Below are 24,028 nucleotides of genomic sequence, written 5' to 3' on the forward strand. Positions count from 1 at the left end.
GTTTTGTTTGGAATATTTAGGGCTCAGAATGATTTTAATCTGTATATAGTGATGTTTTTCTCCTTGCATCCATTGTCTTTATCTTTTTTCTTTCTTCATTATTTAAGTGGGTTCTCAAATGAAAGCATCTATGAAACATATTTGAAGTGAAACTGATATTGAGATAATTAGTTTAACCCTTTGAGCGCCAAAGTCAAATTTTGTCGCCTTTATAAAATATATCCCTGTCAAATTTTGTCAGATTTATGCCAAAATTTTGATAAAATCTGTAGCCTATGAAATTCAATGTTCATTTGGTCCAAATTATCAAAAAGATTACAGAAAAAATCATATAAACTGGTAAATTGCTGCATTAAAATTTTGGTGGGAAAAAATGCAGCACCCAAAGGGTTAATAAATAACATTTAATCGTGTAATGAACTCATCAATGTCAATTGATGTATAGCTTGCATCAGGGGAATGCTTAAGGCTTGAAGTCTTTATATAATGTTTAGCTGTAGTGGTATGATAATGACAAAAATAAATGAAGTACATGTACTCACAAATTTTCAGTGACATAAAAATATGAATTATATTATACGTGTTAAGTGCAATGCATATCCAGAATCCAAAATGTGATGTTAACAAAGAGACATGAATGATGGGTGTTTGACAGGGGTAATATTTGTGATTATTGTCATAAACTAAACAAGTCGATGTAATGAGGAAGTGGTGTGAACAGAAGCTGTAATCCAAGTGCTACCAAATTTCAGTAGTGAAAGCGTTTCCTGGTGACTTTTTTAACTCCTGGTTTGTTTTGGGATTTTTTTGAGAGGCGCTTGAATTTTGTGTTGCAGGAAATGCTTTGCAAAAGTATGTGTGAAGGTGAATTTATAAGCTAGCAATTACAGTATGATCCATTACTTTAGAATCTGTCAGTCGAATTTAAAATTATCAGAATTCTTTTTACCATGGCAACATTGTATATTCTCTCATCTCATGCATATACCTAATTTTTCTCAACTCCCTAATCACACCCTCAGAAATCATGAGGAACGTTGACTTATAAAACAGGAAGCTGATTTCTGGTGTAACGGATGGCACCCGGTGATTGTGATGGTACCTTGTAAATTGGTAAATCAGTTTTTCATTAAGATGAATTAGCTTAATGTTATCAGGTGCTGATAAGTTCCCCTTTGAAGACCAAACCAGACATGTTTAATAGCTCATCAATATTAATATCAGTAGTTCCAAAACCATTTGCCTGCTTTCCCCAACCTATAGAAAAACACTCAATACATGCCTAAGGCAGAACAACATATCTTTTGTATATGATATGACAATGCTCACCAATATTTTGACAGACAAACAAGGAACAGGGAGAAATTTCCACAGTATCTTATGTTCACCAGGTGAACATTTTCCTACAATTCTACTATTGATGATTTCATCTTTTTCATTGAAAGTCTATGATAATAAGTATGTACGTTGTTCAGTTGAGTGATAACTGAAATTCCTTGGTGGCCAGTGTCAAGTGGTCCCACAGTCCAGCTTGGTACTCAGTCTTTCCATAACATGCATAGTTATATGCCTGGTATATTAGTCCATGCAAATTTACTCATTGTGTTTTCTAAGGTTTTGAACTTCAGTAAATACTTTGGGAACTAGGCAAGGGAAACTCCGGTAAAATAAATGGGGAAGCTTTTGATATGGTCAGCTTCCACCAGTGGCAAAACCTACAGAGTAGTATTCATTGATCTAATTGTGACTTCATTGCTCTAGGCAATACATGTAAAAATTTGTTGAAACATTTAGCCTCCAAATTTACATGTCCTTCAACTGTGTTTGCATTGTAAGTAAATGACATGTATTCCAACTCTCAAACTTTTATAATACATTTTTAGTCTGTCATTTGTTGGGGCTCATCTTGAAGTCAGGGAGTAAATAAAGTTTTGACCAGCATATTTTTGTGAAAAATTAAAAATTTATGTATTTCCACATCGAGTTAACACAGGGATGCATGGTGGCCATTTTGTATTTCAAGTGTTGGTAAAACATATGGTAATTTGTTTCTCTGGTAACAAATGTGCACAGTTACCCCATATTTTGAAAGAGAATTGTTTAAAAGTTCCTCACAGAAAGTTTGAGCAAAAGTTTCAGTCTTTCATTTTCATTTTCAAGGCACGTACCACCTTAATAGATGTCCACAAACAGTGTGCAAATAGAACAATAGGTGTACTACAGAAGTCATGGAATTTGTCCCTGTTTTGGTTTTTATGATATCGATAGTTTTTACCAATTTATTTGGTTTGCAATATTATTTTTTCTCAGCTCATAATTAATTAATAATAATTAATTACAGCTCATAATTAATTACCTGCATGTTGACAGACCTCTACCCTTCCCCAACTATTTAGAAAGTGAAAGTTCCATCAGCTGCAACTTTCTGTATGTTTTCCAATAACGTTTTTCTGTTTATGAAATGTGCCTCTTTTCTTTGATAAAATATTGTTGAAATATCCATTGTTTGACAGGGCAGCACCACCTGTGTGTTTGTGCAATGCCTAATATTTTTGTTGACAACCAAATTTAATCCAGACAAGAATTCAGTTGTCAACAATTTTTCATTTTGTACACAAAGTGTTGTGTTCACTTGGCTTTACTCAGTTTCAGTGTTCTGTAGAGAGAAGAAGCTATACACTAGAACAAAAACAATAGAGCTATTGACCCTTCAGTGTGACAACAATGCAATAGTAATGTCATCAAAACCAGTAAAACCCAGGTGAAGTTTTCTGAAATGTTGAGGCACATTTATTACATCGTAGCTGATGCCAACAATTATTGTATAAAGGTGTAAAGTGTTTGGAATTCATAATAATTTATGACCCAGGCCTACATGTATATACACATTTTTCTTTGGAAACATGCAGACTGCTTGCTATAGTAATAAACACGGTTCAAGGCCAGCTCATAAAACAATGCATCATGAATCTGTTGGCATTTGGTCTGATAACAAAATGCCCGTCTGTCAGGGCTTAGATTTATCTGCTTGCAATACAAAATCATACAATGGCATGCTAATATATCATTGAGTTTTTTTGTCAGGACAGTAATAGTAAAGCTTTTTCTTGACAAATGTCTCTACCAAATATTTTCCAACTTTCATCCCATGGAAGCTCAGTCGCCAAACTTGGTTGGGACTCTGAGATGCTGTTCAAAGCTGATACGTGATATAATAGCAACCATACAGAGAGAAAAAAACAACAAATAAAACAACCTAGAGGGTGACACGTATGCATGTTTATTCAGAGTTGACATGAAAACGTAATTTGAAAGAAGCAATTTATTCTCATTGATAAGCAATTACATGTAATGTGAAAGGCGAAACTAAATTCTATTAATGCTGCATTAAGAAATCATAGTGACAAGGTATTATGGAAATTCTGTAAAACGTGTTTGCATGTCAGTGTAGTGAAGCAAACCGTGACGTATGTACGGTAGTTTGACTGAGTACATCATCATATGATTGCAGTTTTAATACCAGTAGTTCAATCAAAGGTCATACTGCCAACAATATGCTATATATTTTGTCATTAAACTTAATTTATTAATTTTTATAAAACGGTCACATTTGTGTTTGATTTAGCTGATTGCTCAGTACAGTTTATCTCGTCATCATATTCTTCAATTTCTAAACAGAAAGGTTACTCATGTCATGAACTTTCTGATGCATGTACGGTAAAGCCACATCTTCAACTCAAGTGTGTAAATATACCAGAACGGTGAATTCACAATACTGGTATATTTACACACTCAAGTTTAAGATATATGCAGCTCGAAAGTGAAAGACTTTTGTTTAAACTCAAAGAAATTTTCAACTGTTTTCTTACTAAAAATCAGTAATAAAAAATAGGGGGCACTGTGCAAAGTTTGGTACTAGAAACAGATTACCAAACATTTACCGATATTCTAAATTTAAAATGACCGCCATCCCTGTGTTAACTCTATGGGGAAAAATAAAATATGCAATTTTCCAAAAAAACTAAGCTTGTGAAAATTTTTCTTACTCTTGGAGCTTTACAATGAGCCTCTATATACCGTGGACCACAATAGTACCGTAATATTTTTAGAGTCTGAATATCGGTCCCCAAGATGCATTTTGCCTTCAAGAAGGTTGTTGCAACCTTGCCACAAAAAGTTGGAAAAGTGGCCAAACTGCATCATCCAATAAATAACGATCTGATAAATATAAAATGTACACATACATTTTGTGATGATAAAGTGTCATATTGGAAGAAGATTAAAGTTTTAATAAACAAAGATGATTATAAATTATGCCCAGTTTGTGTAAATTTACAATGTAAGTTTATTCCAATTTCAAATTACATCTTTGGTTTCAGCAAAGAAACACCAGCCAATTTTGGGATTGTCAGTTGACTTTGTCATGAAAACCTGTTTCTTTTGATTGTCATTCACAAATTTATTTTAAGTTAAATTTCCTTTCTCCTTTGTGTTACAATGTTCATACATAGTGCACATGTATGTATATGTTAGTCTGTCTCTGGAGGTGCATGTACATGTATTTTATAGCATACCCAGGGTGTGGTTAAACTATCACTTGTTGGCCAAATTGTCCACAGGTTTATGTAGGGTGAGTCATGCATATACATGTATGTCTTAACAGTATCCACTTAAACCAGACAATACAGAATGGGAGTAAATTCAATGCTGTTTTACTATGTTTTTCTTGGTAAAACATTTTTCATCACAGTTCAAGTTCAAGATATCACTTTGACATATTGTCAATAGGATTATTGTATTATATGATCCTATTTACATGAAAGTGCTAATCCCTACTTTCCATAAATGCAAAAGGCTGACCCTATCATATCCGTATCCTACAAGATTACAATACATACAGCTGGTGAAGCCCAAAGGGGGAATCACCATAAATTTGCATAAATGTATCACTTTCACCTTATGTTTTAATTTAGCTTGCATTGATGTGCAATATATCATACAACATTGACTTACATGTAGGTATTGTCTAGAAACATGCATCAAATGATATTTTTCAATACAGTTACAGCTGCATCAATTATAACCTATTTATTTATTTATTTTATTTTATTTTATCAATTGGTTTAATATTGCTTTAATTTTTATTTATTTTCACAAGCAATACTACTACTAGGTAAAACATGTTACAGTATCAGGTATTATCCTGTTAATATGTGGTTATACATTTTTAATGATAATTTATGAAACTCTACAATGATGTAATCCAAGGTTACAGAGGCTGTTCTGTGAATTTAGCTCTAGCATGTCAATGTACAAATAATGGATACTACGATAGTACGAATACAGTGCGATTAGTATGCTGATGATAACGATGATCGCCATCATCACTGCAGTAGTGTATGTGGCAATGAGACAACTGTTACATCGGTAAAGACAAATCCTGTATACATTTACAGTAGATGGCCAAGCATCAAAATGGTCTTCTGGCCACTTGAATAGATTTTGATATCCATTTCCTTTACTGAATCTCATCATGCACATGATGTATACCCCAACCATGAGGCTGCAATATTGTAATTTTGCATTGTAAACTTCCTACGTACATCATCATCAGACTGTTACATGCAGCAGAAAATTGTGATGCTGTATCCCTGAATAGTTCAGGTGTCAGTAGACCATTGCAATTTGAATTCTCACAGAATAATCCAGTTCTACAGTGACCTAGCTGGTATAAGCCATTGAGATCATTGATAGGTCATGTACATACAATAGGCAGAACTTGCTTTCATAAAATGATATTACCCGTATGTCATCTAGATTAGCAATTCTTGTCAAACTTTAACATTTAACCTGTTCACCCCAATTACTTGTAAACAGGTCAATATTTACCATTGATAAGGATGGGTTTGGGGCCAAACCATGTTAGCGAAAGGGTGAAACCATCTTTTAGCATGAATCATCTTTATTGGCCTGATTTTGTCCCCCAAAGAATAAGAAATTTTCAAATTTGCTGTTAATTTCAAACTTTCTAGGATGCATAAAAACAGAAAATTCTGTTTTTGTAATTTCTAAAAATATGTTGATGGTTGTACTGACATGCACCAATCTCCATTATTTTATTAAAGTCATAAATTATATGCCACTAATTGTACTGTACCTACCTGTATGACCTGTCTTTTACATAAAGTTCATACCTGTTCAGGGTAGTTCAAAACATGGAAGTGGGACACCCTAATCTGTATAAAACCCTCTGCAGCCCAGCAGCGTACGCATACCGGTAGATGGCGACAATGTGACATTGACCATACACTTCACATTTACTTGAATTTGAAGTAAAAACTCTGTGTAAAATGGATGGCACCATCATTTATCACCACAGCAATGAAAATCTCATAAAATATTTGCTCTGATTTTTACGTTGAAAACATTTTACTCCCTGACTTTAAAACTCAATGATGATAACATTCCCTCGTATAATATAATCAAAATTATTGGCAAGAGCAGATGTAGCCAGCCTTTTTCATAATAGTCAGTGACTAGGGGAGTCATTAGATTTAACCGCGGCTCGTATAGCTTGACCCCTAACTCCCCAATCTAGTGGAAAACCCTTTAAGTTTGTATCCAAAGGTTTGTGTCCTCTTTACTAGTTCACTCATGACATATGGAAGTCTCTACTTGATGCACATACATGTATTGCATGCAAACCGCTTTATATTAGATTCTGCGACTTGTGTACACTCTAAATATTTTGCAGTGTATATAGATGTGTACATGCCATAATAGGTTTACAATTGGATTAATTTGAAATAGAATGATGAATCTACAGATTTTATATGAAAATTAACTGTCAAACTCATATGAAACTGAAAGATATTAAAGTCTTTGAGAATAGAATTCACCACAGGTAGTTGGCACTTCAAAAATGAAAGACTTAATCTTTTACTTAAACTTTCCTCAAACAAATTTTAAACCATTTTCTTTCAAATCAAGAATAAAAATCGGGCCCGGAGGTTACCATGCAAAGTTTGGCACAAGGAAGCAAATTATACAATATTTACCAATATTTGATATTCAAAATGGCTGCCATTCTTGTGCTATCTCCATCGGGTATAGAATTTCTGATCTTCACAAAACTAAGCTGATGAAAATTTTATTTACCCCATAAGCTTCAAAATTAGTCCCTTCAAGAGGTGGGCCAGAAGAACATTGTTAAAGTTTGATAGTCTGAATATCTGTGAATATCTGTCCCCGAGACGCATCTACCTTAAACGATGTAAAGGATACTGTCGCATCAGCATATGAGAATGCCACAACTGTGCCAGATATGAAGAAGATCTGTAATGCATAGTATACAGAATTTTGTTTCTTATGAATCGGTTTACATAATGATTTTCATATAACAGCAAGTCTAATGATACATGTAATTATGGATTCAGTCTACCAGTATGATGGTATGATGATGCCCACTAATAGATACCAGGCAATATTGTGAAGGTAATATTAATTTGGCTTGTGGTGATTTGAAAGTGATATAAATATGCCAGAAATCACTCCACGTAGATGCTTTATAATTCATTGATCCCTTTTCTTCTTTCAATGAAAGCTTTGCATGGAAGAATACATGTATGTCTCGGGCAGAGATTTTCACACCTTTGAATTTCTGAGAAATTCAGCTAATATGCTGCCTTACTTCAGAAATTTGCATTTATCTCTTATGTCGGAGCATGGATATTATTATTCAGGATAGTGAAAGAATATAAGAAAAAGTGTGAAAAATTTCATTGTGCAAGTGCATATGTAAATGTAAAAAACGGCAATATCCACACCACATGAACGCAGGCAGGTAAATGCCCATGTATAAACAGTACTGCGATTCTGTACCTTTATGATGTACTTGCTTGTGTACAACCTATTACTTGCTGTCCTATTATATAACTACATTGCATATCCCTGGTACATACATGCAGCATGTATACATGTAATTTCAGTGCCACAAGGACAGTTTTTATTACCCATCATACTCAGCTGAACCATTGTACGGTATAACACATATCAGATGGGGAAATTTTGCACCCTATGAAGTACCGTATAGCTTGTTTGAATACCTGTAACCTTTGCTCCATCATGTTACATGTGTAACTGTTGATTCATATTCTGTGGTTGGTGCAGAACTGCTGTATTATTGGGAAATGGGACGTACAAGGTAGATTGTTGTCATTTGTAGATAACTCATAACAAACAAGGATATTTAAAAATAAATTTGAAGAAAACAGACTGTGATGTGAGTAAAGATGAAAGCCATGCATTTGTACCCCACATGGGCCGACGTAGCAACTTCCAGTTTATTCTTTTCAAATCAACAAATATGAATTTATGATTGATTCCTTTGGGATTGGAAAGGGATTCAGCAAACGGCAGTATGTCATTGCAGAATGTAAAAATAATACTTACAAAGGGGAAGTCCCTGCTCTTTGTATTGTTAATACTATTGTAAACATGCAACCAAAAGGTCAACAAAAGGTCAAGACTGTCACCCAAGGATTGTGTATTGTGGTTTCTGTCGATGTTTAAAATGCCTGCAGTACTATGATGCATTCTTTATCTATGACACCCAGCAATAAACATGCCAGACTTTTGAACTTCTACTCTGGTGGGGTTTACAAGGACTTTGAAGACAGCATAGAATTCTCCTCCTTAATGTTTGATGTATGTGATGGACAATGCACAGTGGTAACCACCTACAGTTGAGTTATAAATACTTATGAAATATTGCTGCACACAAGTGATGAAGAAGTTGATGATGTGACGTTGTGTAAAACGTGATACAATTTATCATTGAGGTAAAAATGAAGACTAGAGATATTGTAATTAAAACTGAACTCATTCACCATAGTTTGATCTGTGAAACACAATCATTTTAAAGGTAATATGGATCAGTGTTGGAGATGTAGAAAATAGCCGACAGCCAGCAAAAACAACTGGCAGTCAGCCAAAATTTGCCGGCTGTGAAAATTTAGTTTTAGTGAAAAATCAGGACATTTTGCACAAACTTAATTTGCATATACTACTTGTAACCACCTGTACTTTCTTTTTGTCACCTGTAACCAAAATTTCCTACATCCCTGAGTGTACTGAGAATAGGGGCAAGCCCAACTTCTGTACAGCAGGAGCTATTTTATTGCTTGCCATGTATAGACATCTACCAGTACACACACTGGTCTCAATCAGGTCACTTTGATTGTTAACCAGTAGAGCATAACTCGTATGTAGTGTGCCAGGTGTAAAGTCACATTTCAAACAAATTAACTGGTCAAAAAACCCTGTAAAACAGTATTTTTTTACCAACTCAACTGATGGTTGTATTGCTTCAATACATGTACCGGTATGTACAGCAGAGTGCTGTGATCTTCTGAGAATGCCTTGATTATTTTTCCTGATTTTGAATGACTTGAACTGAAAGAAGGAGTAAGGTGATTTTGCTGTTTGAGACCTTGACCTGTTATGCAGTGTACAAAAGGGCACTGAGACACTTCACATGCAGATTGTGTCAGCATCATTGAACTGGCCAGATACATGTTATTAATTACAAAAATATTTCCATATAAGTCAGCACAAAAGATTGTATATGTACTGAGTGGTGAAGAGTGTGTAGCCATCGTAAGCTTAAGAAGTACCTGAGATATTATGAATGGCACACACTACATGAAGATATTGTAATATGCATTATGAGTAATACCATAATCCCTTTTAAATGTACTTTTTAAAAGACCTCCCCTCTGACACTGCTTTGTATATATTTTATCAAATAGATGAGATGTAGACAAGCTGTTGAACTTATTTTAATTTTTGCTGATACTATTGTGTTTTTCATTTCATTCACATCGACATTTTCCAATGTTGACTTCTGCTGCATGGTTTATTGCACCTGTGCATCCAATTAACGGAGTTATGTGGGTGGGACAATTTTGTAGTACCGGTACATGGAAATGGATGTACTGGTATACTTATATTATAAAAGTGGCTTGGAGGTAACTATACTATTGACATAGCTGTGATGGTATTATATGATCGTAATTTTACACTAGAGGTGTGAAGGATGGTAGTTGTCCACTGTAATTATGTCTCATAAAGTAAAGCCATAAAGCTACTGCAAGTAGAAATCTTGCTTGTCTAGGCTTATATGGGATCAGACAGTGCCAGTATTATAATAAAAGGCAATTGACAGAACAAAGTCAGATATACATTTTGCATCTGGGAACATAATGTGTTTTGCCTATTGTACGGTATGCTTTTGTGAATGCAAACAGCAGAGCAACCTAAATTTGTATAGAGCAAACATGGAAGCTCCCCAGCAGAGGGTTAGTAACCTCCAGTAGGGTCACTGAGTTTTATGAGTCTGGACCTCAGAGTGGTGATAGTACAATAGCTGGCTTCTGTGTGTATGACAAAACCGATACATGCATGGCTATATGGGAGTGCCACGCCGCTTATCTTTCCACCTCATGATCATATGACAGGGTGATTTTACTTTAAAAAACATATCATGTCATCGACCTTCAGTAACCTAATTAGAAAATGCAATTTTAGTGTTAATAAATTATAGTATTACCACTTGACATGATGTCTTTGTCATTTAACCCTTTGAGTGCCAATTAATTCAACTTTTGTTGCCTTTATAGAATAAAACATGGCCAGCAACTTTTTTTCAGATCTAGACAATTTTTTTCAAATATTTCCCAAAATTTTGGTCAAAAATTCTAGCCATTGAAAGCTTATGTCCGTTTGTTCCAAAATTATCAAAAAATTACAGAAAAATTCATAACAATTGGTAAAATGTAAGACTGAAATTTTTGTGGGAATTACAGCACTCAAAGGGTTAACCCTTTCACAACCATGATTTAGCCATACAATCAATGATGATTGTAAGTGTGTTCACAGAGAATTTGGCAACAGGTATAAGAAAGCCCTATGATATTCAAATATTGAAACTGCAAAGCACTGCAGACCATCCATGAATTGATTTTCAATAATCAATTGTTGAAAAATCAGTTGAGTTGATATTCAACAATCCCTGATACACTGAAAAGTCACTCATGTAATACCCATAGAATTTATCAAGGAGGTTGTGAATTGATGCGTGGCTATTACATGATCACTGTCCATTTTTTTGAAGAGGCAATAATGAATGAATTTGCCAGCTGAATAAAGTACTGGTATGTGCTAATTTGAATATCAATTGAAATTTTTATAGGAATTGAAAAAAAAATATGCATCAGAATTAGAGAAATGGCATTGATACGAATTGCTGTCCTGTGGAAGTAACAATGAAAATATGTTTATAAGATATGTGTTTAACTTATCATTTTCTGCTCAGATATATTTCATCTACGTTTATAAAATATATTGAAAGGTTTATACAAAAGCATGCTTGCACCAGGAACACACAAACGTAATCAGATTCTATCAGGCATTGTTGGCCTTGTCGCAACGAGAACATGTCTCTGATATTAATGCAATTTTGAAAATATCAAGCAACAAATTTCTTGAGAAATGGGACAGAATATCTGCATGACTTGAGAAATAATGTTGAACCTTGTCTTTTTTGAGGTAGAATGTGCTTTGGGGACAGATATTACCAGTAGATTCTGAAATTTTCATAATTCTTTTCTAATCTATCACTTGTGTGGACTACTTTTTAAGCTCTTGAACAAGAAAAATTTTCATCATCTCAGTTTGTTTTAAATAAAAACTTTTATTTCCCCTCAGGGATAGCGGCAATTTTGAATTTCAAATTTTGGTAAATGCCATGCCATGTAATTAGTTTCTCTAGTATCAAACTTTGCATGGTGATCCCGGAGTTTGATTTTGATTTGATAAGAGAAAGTTTGAGCAAAAGTTGAAATCTTTCACTTTAGAGGCCCATACTACCTGAAAAAAATTGCTCTATTGTACTATGTACTGATTAATGCTATGCCCATGCATTGGTATGTCAGAGTATTTGTGATCACATGCACACAGAGTGTCTTGTTACTGTAAAGGGAATTTGCGGAAACTGGGATATACACCAATTTCCATACACATAGGAATATTTTCCTGGTCTAGGTGTGAAATATTTTCATTAACTGCAAATGAGCATGAATTAGTACTACTCAAAAGGAAAGATGTCATATCATATATGCCAATAATTTCACTTGTAAATATTAGAAAGTATGTGAAAATCATTTCTATATATATAGTAACAGCAAAATGGAGTCAGCTCACCAGTCAGAATGCCTATTTATATGCATATTGTACATACAGCAGCGCAGAATGCATCGTGTGTTTTTCACAATTATTTTCAAAAAGCATAGATCTACACTGTAACTGTATTTGCTGATCTCAGCAATGCAATTACAGGGATGTAGAACATAGCCAGCAGCCAGCAAAAACAACCGGCTGTCAGCTAAAATTGCCGGCTGTGAAAATTTTTTTTATTCAAAAATCAGGACATTTTACACAAACTTAACCCTTTTCCTGCCAAGTCCATATTTCACCACCAGGTCAAGATGGTTAAAATTAATGAAACACAACGTATTCCATATCATTTTTTTAACATACATTTGAAGGCTGTTTAAAACATAATACTGTAAAGTTGGGTTTTTTTGGATAAAAGATGCTATAACATACCAAGCCAAGTGTGTGAAAATATGTCATGTTTTGGTTCAATACTGCTTTTTATCACAACTGGAAGTTGTGATATAGAGGTGGTTTCAACCGGTGTTTGATGTCGTCCATTTCCGTAAACGACAAAAAGTCAAAAACTGCTGTACAGACTGCGTTGACATTTGGTACCGATACATAGACTGGTTCCAAGGTTCCAATTCGGAAAAATGGAGCCAAACGGAGCGGAGGTTATATAGTTTTGGGAAATTTCTAACCCCCTTTTTAACTAATTGATTTTAGGGGTCTTTCATATATGTAGTTTTGGAATGTACACCATCCTGCATTGTGAACTGTTTTATGAGTTGTGGAACAGAAATGAGGTTTTGATGAATGTTAGAAATATGCAGGATGGCTGATTCAAAGTATAAGAGATTTCTATGCTCTTTTGGGTATCAAAGCAATAAAAAAAAACATATTTCATAGTTTAGATTCTCACTTTTGAGATGACCCAAAGCATTTGTTATGTAACATCCTTGAGTCAATATACAGACTTTGACATTCCTGAGATGAAGTATCCATGACCTCACATGTTACAGTCTTTCACTACCATGGTATGGCCCAAACCCATTGTTATCAATGGTGAGTGTGGACCTGTCTACAGGAAATTGGGGTGAACAGGTTAGACTATGCCATGACAAGTTGCAAGGTAGCACCAGCATAGAGTCCTACGCATGTCCATGTGTTCTCACAGGAAATTACAGGGAAAAAATTATTTGAGAAGTTTCTCTCCTTTAAATAGAAGTATATAACAATTTAAACCTGTCATGGATGGATTGCTCTCAAATGATCTGAAACACAGTTATTGCCCATTAGCAACAAATCTTTAGCAAGATTTATGTAAAGTTCATGAACTTACAGGTACTAGACAAAAGATGACCATGACTTTGCTACTTTTCAACATTTATTTCATTCAGATTTCCTCAGCTTAGTGTATAATTTTGTAATCTTAATTACTGTCAACTTAGCTTTACTAACTTATTCATACCTCATTATTCTTACACTACTGTTATACCTTATAACCACAAAATTTCAAGAGATGCATATATGATTGTCACTTAACAAACAATTTACAAATATGTCTTCTGCTTTTTCTCCCTATAGATATACATGTCCCTTTTCTCATAAAAATGGGCTTAAAATCGCAATGTGAAAAATAGTCTTTCAGCTGTATGTTGCTCATTGACTTCGTGGTCTGTCTAATTAGTCTCCATGGACACCGTCCGGGGGGACTTATAGGTTTGGTCATGTCCGTGTGTGCGTGCCTGCGTCCGTGTGTGCATCCGTCCGTCTGTTCACGCAGATATCTCAGACATGCCCAGGTCAATTTCTTTCAAACTTTGCACAAGGATAGTACTCTACCCCATACAGATGCACGTCGATTTGGCCATGTTAGAGGACTTTTTAGTTTACACCACCATAGACTACCATGTATAAGTCAGCTGTCTATAGAATCCCATGTATAAGGCCAAGTAAAATAAAAATTTAGTTTCTGATCATATTCATATTGCAAAAAGGATTCAGTGACACAGTTTTTAGTCCCCATGGATGAAGTCCAGGGCCTTATAGATTGGGTCATGTCCCTCCGTTCACGCAGATATATAAAATATTTTGACAAAATCTCCCGTGACCTTTGACCTCAAATATACATATTTGTCCATAACTCAGTAACCACAAGTGCTACACCCTTCATATATGGTATGATGGGACACTTTATGACGCCACATATTGTACCTCATTAATTATGTGCATATCTAATTTTGAGCGAGCCAATAGAGCTAGGTCTGATTTTTGGTATATAGGGATGACTTAGCAATTCAATTTTTTGACAAAATGTCACATGACCTCAGTGACATTTGACCTGAAATATACATATTTGTCCATAACTCAGTAACCACAAGTGCTACACCCTTCATATATGGTATGATGGGACACCGCATGACGCCACATATTGTACCTCATTAATTATGAGTAGTTTCACAATGTGCCAGTTGTGATCAAGTGCCATTGGCGCTATTTTTACTGACTTGACTGATGGGGAAGTGACAGAGTTATTACTGTCTGGCAGGAAAAGGGTTAATGTGCACTCATACTACTTGTAACCACATATCTTTTCTATAATATTTGCCACCTGTGACCAAAATTTTCTACATTTCTGCAATTAGCATTGTTAACAGTGTTACATTTATAAAGTTGAGACCCGGACATGTATTTCTTAATACTTGAATTGGCGAATAATTTAATTTCATTCTAAATAAATAGCTTTTGCTATCAGACTTTCAAAATGTTTTAGTTCCTTTTAGAATTTTGGAATAGTCTTTGAATAAAATATGAAAAGTGTACTGCGGAAGAACAAGATTACATCATCTACTTCCTTTGCAATTTCAGAAAGAAGCACTGTTTTACCCCATATTTGAAATTCAAAATGGCCGCCATCCCTGTGTTATCTCTATGGGAAAGCAAAATTCCTAATTTTCAAAACACTAAGCAGATTAAAACTGTATTTATTCCATAAGATTCAAAATGAGCCCCCTCAAGTAGTAGGCCAAAGGATACTGTAAAAACTTTTAGTGTCAGAATATCTGTCCCCGAGGCACATTCTACCTAAATCAAATTTAGTACATCATCATTAAAATTATTTATTTTGTACAGTCTAAATTCAATAGCCGGAGACCTCCAATCTTTACATCGACACATGGGGCTTCATTTAAGTACCCCTTTTATTCAGCAAACATAACTACTTCAATACACACTGTGTGATAATGCTGGAGATATTTGCCAAGTCAGCAAACAGAGAAATGTACTCCCACCCACTAAGTACATACACTCCTTACAGTTCACATAATGTTTAGTATATCCCTATAGTATTTTGTATTCATGATGTTCACGTACACATATTTGTAAATTGTTTAATGTGAAAAAACCTTTCTCAAACATGGACTTACAGAACAACCATGAAATTCATGTATCTTTTCATAGATTCCAACTACCTAAGTCTTGTTATTGAGTTTGCAGACCCAGTGATGTAATTTGAATGTGTGTGTTCTTTGTATGGCCACATATTGTGCATCTAAATGCTATTGGATTGTGTATTGTAATTGTAAATATACATACAGACCCAGGTTAAATGACATTTGCATCAATCATTCTAACAGACAAATAACCATTTACATGTATGATCAGTTTTCAAATATGAGGAGTATATACAATGGGTACATCTTTGTTCATCTGACCTAGCTTTTGTGTAATGTTCTGTGTAGTACAATGTACTGTACCTTACACATGACATGTATAATTGGAAATGAAATTATTGAAAAAATTCAAAGAATCCTCCTTAAAAGGCTCATTTTCCCTTGGACTCAAAAGAGTTGTCTGCTCTCACAGTTCAATACTGGTTGCCAAATACACATGAAAAGAACAGTTACACCCGTTATTGGACATAAACACATAAAGATTGCCATATTTACTGAAGAAGCAGCCTTCAAATTCATTTTACCAGGTACTTAGCAACTCACAGTATAACCAATACTAGATTATACACACCTGGATGGTATAAGAAAACCTTGAATATCAATCAAAAGTAGTTTGGCAAAGTTCATAGACTCAACAGGTTGCTCATAATCATTACAACGGACAGACATGCACAAAGTCAAAACTGTGTTATCACATTTCAAATTTGTCATTGGTAATGTAAATATACTGATCTTTCTGTGTCTGGCAGTACCAAAGCACCTACATGTACAATCAAATGTTTATCTGAGTCTGCCTGACCCTAAGATAAAGACTAAATAATACTGATGTATAATAACAGGTTCTTTTATGAAAAATGAATCGTTTGTTCAAATTATTCTTTATCTGGAAATATTTTTTCAGGTAGTATTTTTGGTCCGAAAGTGGAACCTTTCAAGCAACAGAAATATGATGAGATTAAGAAGATGTGTCAGGAGAGGGGAACTCTGTTCGCGGACCCGGAGTTCCCGGCTGAGGATAGATCCATCTTCTTCAGTAAACCTGTACCAGGGCAGGTACAGTGGAAGAGACCCAAGGTAAAATGCAGAACCTGTATGCACTCACTGACACTTCTTGTTTTGCTGGTCTGACTTGACCAATTAAATCATAGAAAAGGAACAGTTTGGACTGAAGGTCTTGCCGGTTGGACTTGACCAGATAATAGAAAAAATGCAGATTGGACTGAAGGTCAGCCTCTCACACACATCAACCTTTGACAGAGACCAATTTGATAATAGAAAATAAACAGAGTTTTTCCAAAATTGGATAGCGCAATTCCAAATTGACTGAGTATTGCCTGGTCCATTATTTCAGATTATAAGTGCCCCAATATCATCACTATAGGAACATGTAATTTATCTAGATGTACACAGCTGTCCGGAAATGCCTTGTATGTTGGCTTTAGTACTCAATCACACATGGAATTATGAATGACAAATTTTAGCGCCATCTGGCACCACCCTAGGATGAACTCACTCAAACTGAATTCATTGGTGACCTCTGTCATTATAGGTCACTTTGGAAGAGTGCCATCGGCAAAAAGTAGATTCTTCAGGACTACTATTTCAATGTGCCTGTGAATGGAAAGTCCTACCGTCACAAAATATGACCTTTCAGGAAAGTGTAATACGAACAAGTCCCTGCACGTATTCAAATTTTATCACCACTGAATTTTACAATCTTATCTCAGAGGAAACATGCCTGTTCAGTACGTTAGATAAATATAGCATTGCAGCCTTGTAAGGTTAAAATGTTAACGAAAGTTAAATGTCCACCGTTGTAGTGCATTGTAGTGGGAAGTGATACTTGGCTTTCACATTCTCCTGTTTCCACTCTATAACATTTTGTACAACACTGATGACCAGAAATATTATAATTATGAAACCTCTTGCAAACAAGTTGTTCTCTAAAAGCAGTAAAACATTTTATTACTGGTATGATGTAACTTTATAATACCCACAGCAATTTACTTTTAGTGTAATTAATACTTCTATTATTATTGGCAGTAATTAATATGCACCTTTGGATCTGATATAAAGGTTGACATTATAGAAAACTGCTTGTGATTTTTGATTCTGGGGGCAGGATTGGATATATCATTGTGGAATTCAGGGTGACAAGATAAGCATCAAGCCAATGAAGGTCTCACCTTTTTCTGACAAATGCAGGTGTACCGGTAAACAATACTGCAAGCTATCTTCATCAGTTATAGGTCATGACCTTGCCAGATTTATCCAGTAGTCTGCTGGTACAAACTGCAGTGACACACAAAATATTTGAGTATCATTTCTTTCACAGCAGTTAATAGAGTGTATCTCTTCATTGTGAAAATTTTGGCACAAAAGTAAGGTTCAACATACCTGGGAATTCCCCTACAGTATTATTTGAAAGTGCCAGAATGTCTCCTTATTGCTCACCCCTTTTACACTGACACTAAATGGTTTTCCCCATCAGTTTCTGTGGTATCCTTGGATTTGTACACAAACAACTAGAGTTGAAAGGTTGAGTAAAGTATGACGGTATTATGAAAGAAAGACCAACATTCCTTGACTTGTTACTGAAAATGCACAGCATTTTATCAGAGGGAAATTCAAATTCACAGTAGGCCACATACACCACAGCCCAACAATGAAGTATAAACTTTTCACAGCTCTGTCCCTGGACACAGACTCTAGAGTTTTGACTTGCATTTTATTTTAATTGCTCAAACATAGCTCAAAAAAGAAATGTTTTGATGTCAAATGTTCGTTTCCCGTACAGACAGCCTAATCAGCCCTGTTTTGCCCAGGTGCCAAAGCTGCCTGTAATTATGCAATCTTAAACACATAAATGTACTATCTCTTTTAGTGTCACCGACTATAGATAGAGTTATGTTTGTAAAATTCTATTTTAATAACTGTAAAGGTAAGGGCATATAAATGTCTTTTGTCTCGCATCTCTCAGGAAATAAGTGATGATCCACATCTGTTCGTAGAGGGCGCTAGTAGTGGCGATGTCTCCCAAGGCAGTCTGGGTAATTGCTGGTTTGTTGCATCCTGCTCCAGCCTTGCTCAGGAGAAAGAGCTGTGGTCAAAGGTCAGTGTAGTATACAGGTCATATGACAGTTATTATGAACACTGAAAGACAATATTTGCGCATCTGACTGATGTATAGTACATATGTAAATACATATCACAATATAAGTTTGTAAAAAAGTAGAAATTACATCTAATATGTATTTGTATTTCTTCAAACATGATTCATAAGGTTTACTGTACTGCAGTTGCCCAATCCACAAATTCAGATAAAAACTTTGATATTCAAGCAATATTTGTGGTGCATTTTTGGTGGCATTTCGTTTATAGCTCTCCATACTACCAGGTAAAGGAATTTCCTGAGAAAAAAGTTTGAATTGGTTGTGACATTAGTTGTGTCGAATCCCTTTATCTTTAGCTGATACTTACTGAGAAACCTGAAAAAAGTTGCCTTCATCAAATCATTAAGAATTAATTTCAAGAATGTATATGCAGGAGAGTTTGTGTAACTATATGTACTGAGGTGCTGTCACTACTGGAAGTACCGGTATCTGATAATGGCACTTTTACACTGCAGACAAAAAACAGGAGTTTTTCACAGGTACCTGATGTCAAACAAATGTGTATTGTTGACAGGAAGATAGACTGATCATCATTCATAATTACCCATATCTGTTATTTACTGTAATTTACCATCGTTTTGATAATCTAGGTTGTTCCCAATAGTGAAGATCAGGAATGGGATGCAGACAATCCACAGAAGTACGCCGGAATATTTCACTTTCGGTTTTGGCGATTCGGTCGCTGGCTTGACGTGGTAGTTGATGACAGGTTACCGACCATAAATGGAAAACTGATCTTTGTGCATTCCAGCGAGAGGAATGAATATTGGAGTGCCCTGCTTGAGAAGGCATATGCCAAGTAAGTTAGACTACGGAATTTATGCAATTTCCACTGTGTTTTGCTTATTCTTGAAACCTTGTTTATCTGAAAATGTTGAATACAGTGCTATCCTGTCTTCTTAAGGTAGTATGCACCTGGAAAGTGAAAGACTTAAACTTTTGTTCAAATTTCCTCAAGGAAACATTCAGTTATTCTTATTCAACATGAGCAATAAAAATCAGGGGGATAATTTTGGTTCCAGTGTATCAAATTGCATAGTAAATTACCAATATTGGAAATTCAAAATGGCGACCATCTCTGTGTTAACTCAATGAAAAATATTAATTTTCGATTTTCACAAAAATAGAATTAGGTAGATCAGAAAAGTCTGTTCCATAGCCACATTCTGTCTTTTAAATCTGTACATTGGCAATTTATACCAGATAGACCTCAACAAGGTTAGGACAAGCTCTTTACTAATGCACCATAGACAATCCATTCTTTCTTCTGACCATCGATATAAAATAAATTTTTAACGCTGTAGTGTTTCCAAAGTTCCATACCATAAAAACTACCAGTAAATAAAATTCCATACTAAGTCAAATGATTGCAATTTCATGGACAGATTATCTGGTTGCTATGAAAATTTGGATGGTGGCAACACGGCAGATGCCCTGGTAGATTTCACTGGAGGTGTGGCTGAAAACATCAACCTCATGGAACACGCAACAGATGAGGACAAACGAAATGAGCTATTCAAAGATATGACAAAATGTTTGGACAGAAGATCATTAATGAGTTCCTCTATCAGGGTAGGTATTTTACTGTTGATGTACATTCAGAGAATTTGTAGAGAAATAGTTCTCACCAGAGGTTGGTTTGGTACATTTTCAGTAGAAGACCTGTTGAATGTGAATTTCTGTTTTGTTCGGCATAATGAAATTCAACTGACTTCATCTTTAGTGGCATCTGATTGGGTGCTCCTGAAGAACAACAGGCCTGAACTCATCACAAAGACAATGTTATCTGAGGAGACCTCCCCAGCTTTACAAAGCAGCTTGACCCCTAGGATTGCTGTGATTGTAAAAGTATTCAGTTTGGGCCCACTAGTTTTCAGTCTCTATTGGGCCTGAGCTTCATCACTAAAACAATGTTTTCTAAAGGGGCCTCCCCAGCTTTACCAAGCAACTTGACCCCCTAGGATTGTTGTGATTTGTAAAATTACTTTGTGTGGGCCCAGTAAACTTCAGTTGTAATGTCATTTTCAAAAGTACTTGTTCAACTCTGATTTCGTATCAAATTTGCTTAGATAGTATCGAAATTCCTATGCTTGATCTATCTGAAAAGTTAACATGGTATAAATAATTATATTCTACCAGAACATCAAATATGACATTCTGAGCCATAGTCAAGGCACAATAGTTTACACATAAAAATTAACAATGATGAACCGAACCAACAATGTACTTTGTACTGCCTTTTCCCTTTTGTTAACACATACTGTTTATGTATTATGTGTCAGCTGTTACAAAGAGTCCATTCATAGGAGGACAATAGTATGATCATGACAATAGACGTATGGGTATTGCAGATTGTTTTTTGAATACATTTATCTCAATTCCTTGTAGGTTATATCATAGACAATGGAAGGATTACTTTCTTTTCAAGTTTATGCCGATATCATCAAACAAAAAACTTGGCAAATTGGCCAGCTACTGGTACAATCACAGTTCTGATGCTGATATTACATTTCATGCAGGACACCACCTAATTTTGATAAGAAATGAATCATGAGATCTATTGAAGAGATGATAAAAAAGGGAAAAGTAGGCAGGGTTAACATTGTAAAATAATTTCCAGACTTGCTACTTTCACAAAAAATCTTTTCATGGGCATAAAGTTAAAAAACATTGAAAACACAAAGGAAAAAATATGATTGCTGTTAATACAAAAAAAAACGTGTCAACTCCTAGGAGGCAAATTGCATGTCGTCAAAACCATTGTCATCCTCGAGGAATCTAATGGTGCATGCAATAAAAGCTTTTTGAAAAATTGAGTATCTGTGGAAGGAAGTCTATTTTCCGCTGTTTTGGATAAAGCAAAAGAAGTGTAGCCCTGATGGAGTACAGGATTTCTATTCAATACAGCATAATTAATTACTTGGCTTTAGGCATCACTTATTGAGTTCAACATGTTAAGATGAACGATGGTATAAAACAAAATGCAAATATTGATAATGATTGCTTTATGTTTTGGTTGTATTTTTATGTGCTGTACAGTGTCTTACATGCACTGGGGAATAAATACAAGATACTGTAATTGATTTAAACAATAACATGGACAACTGGGTTTTCTAGACCATTTCCAAGTCAGGTGTCCTTCCTAGCCATAACCGTAGCCATGTCAAGTTGCATAATGTTATCAATACAGTACACTGGATGTATGTCATATATGACTGTATGTGAGTTGCATAAACATCCTGATGATTTCAAACTGCTAGCAGGGTAGAGTTTGTTTTGATATTGTTGTCTTTTAAGATCCTTCTCCTTTTTGTCATGTTGGTCAATTCTAACCTCATATCAGTGTCAGGCTTTACCCATGTTGTGGAAATGAAATGGTTGCTAGGAGCTGAATACAAGGTTCTCATACTAACTCTGTTAGGTTCTTCTGCTATTTCACAAAATACTTCACAGGTTTTCTTCTTAGGACTGTCACAAAAATAACAAAACAGATAGATAAATGGCTTTGCTGCAGTTATAGCTAGTGTCTCTAGGTAGCAAGCCATTGAGAATAAAAAAATCATTTCCTGTTCAGTATTTCATGAAACCTTACATTTTATATAATTATCAATTCACCCATGAAATATTGCATGCATGAAGTGACATGTGTAATCATGCACACCTTGTGTAATTATTGTTGAACCATTATTAATACTGGAACTTTCAAAAGCAAATTACACTGCCGTATTCCCAAAATAAAACAATGATTTGCTGATCGAGCATTCAAGCCTTTGTTCCATCAGCATAAAACTCAAACTAAAAGCAACTTCGATAATGTATGTTTAAAACGGCATATTATTTGCCTGTTAGCCTTTTAAACATATGTGCAGATGCCAGCATAAAAGATTAAAGAACCAAATGTTTACATTTTTGAGGTGTTTGAACACTTTAAGGATGAGTTGGACCCGGTTGCTTTTTATTTTGCTCAAAGAATTAATCAGTAAATCTCAGTAAATTTTATCACTGAGCTTCTGTTGACCAGTGTCCAGGAAAAAAGTTATGTACTTGTGTGTTTAATAAGAACCTACTGTACTTTGTCTTCCATTGCAGGCTATAGTGTGTTCCAGTATAGAGGTATAAAGTTTCGATTGCATTACCATTGAACTTCTAATGCATGAAGCTATTGAAAAACAGGCACTTTTTCCCCCGGAAATGTAAGCACCGGTAATTACCATCGTAGGTTTGTTGAAGTAAATCTGCTTGTCATTGGATGATTCAATGTAATTGTCAAATTCAAAGGTGTTTTCAGAAATTGTAAATGGTGCTCTGTTACTTTGTACAATACTGGAATACACTATACCTTCTTTTTCAGTGAAACTGTAACTTTGGTGGCAGCTGTGGGATTCACTCTTTCCCTTGTCTTGCTAGTCCATTGCACGCCACAGATTATTTGCATCCTCAGATCGGACGCATTCAGCAAAGTTTGTCACAGTCGCAAGACAGCCTGTTTCATGCATTTGTTGGTATTTCTTCTGAGTTTGTCCTTTTTCTTTGAATTGAATCAGCTGAAGTGAATGAGTGCTTCTAAAAGGTGTATTGTTATTACATGAAGTCAAATTTTGTCAACGAGATTTCTAAGAATCTGGTAAAAAGGAAGGAATGAGTATGCATCTTGTCAGGGGTTTGTATCTGCCCTGCTTCCTCATATTAAAAATTGATGACAAGTTTGTCATAAGCAGGTGTATATCAGTTGGTGTTACAGATTGAAAAACATCAGTAATGTAACTTTTGCATGAATTTCTACAATGACGAATTTGAAAATCTTTCCACATGTCCATGCAGAGTATATAAACCATTCCACACCAAGTTTAACTGTGAAGTTACCTTGTTTGTAACATCATGTAAACATGTTGTTTTTATACCGACATCAGTATTTGACCTTGAAATTATGTGCAGATCTCATGATTAAAAAAATTAACAACTTATATAGATGAGTTTTCTATTCAGCCTGGCCATTTCAAATTGCCAATGCGCATTAAGCAAAGGATTATGAACACATGCTAAATCCAACAAGCTTATGGAATGACACAGTTTAACAGCTGCACACCTCTTGTTTTGTATTGCCTGTCCTGAATATTATCAGGAGTAGTAATACACATACCTCTGGAAGTCATCCACCCAAAAGTAAACAGCAAAAAGTCAGAT

At 35.1% G+C, this 24,028-nt stretch overlaps 1 protein-coding gene across 1 annotated transcript in view; it reads left to right on the forward strand.

Moving 5' to 3' along the window:
* The window catches only part of LOC139118906 (calpain-5-like), a 39,590-nt gene that overhangs the window by 3,064 nt on the left and 12,498 nt on the right, over window positions 1–24,028 (forward strand). Inside the window, exons 2-5 of the mRNA XM_070682472.1 lie at window positions 16,573–16,745; window positions 18,652–18,783; window positions 19,435–19,643; window positions 20,230–20,416. Coding sequence (XP_070538573.1) covers window positions 16,573–16,745; window positions 18,652–18,783; window positions 19,435–19,643; window positions 20,230–20,416 — 701 coding nt within the window. The remainder of the gene's footprint in view (window positions 1–16,572; window positions 16,746–18,651; window positions 18,784–19,434; window positions 19,644–20,229; window positions 20,417–24,028) is intronic.

The sequence above is a fragment of the Ptychodera flava genome, chromosome 19 (genome assembly GCF_041260155.1).
Source record: "Ptychodera flava strain L36383 chromosome 19, AS_Pfla_20210202, whole genome shotgun sequence".
NCBI lineage: Eukaryota > Metazoa > Hemichordata > Enteropneusta > Ptychoderidae > Ptychodera > Ptychodera flava.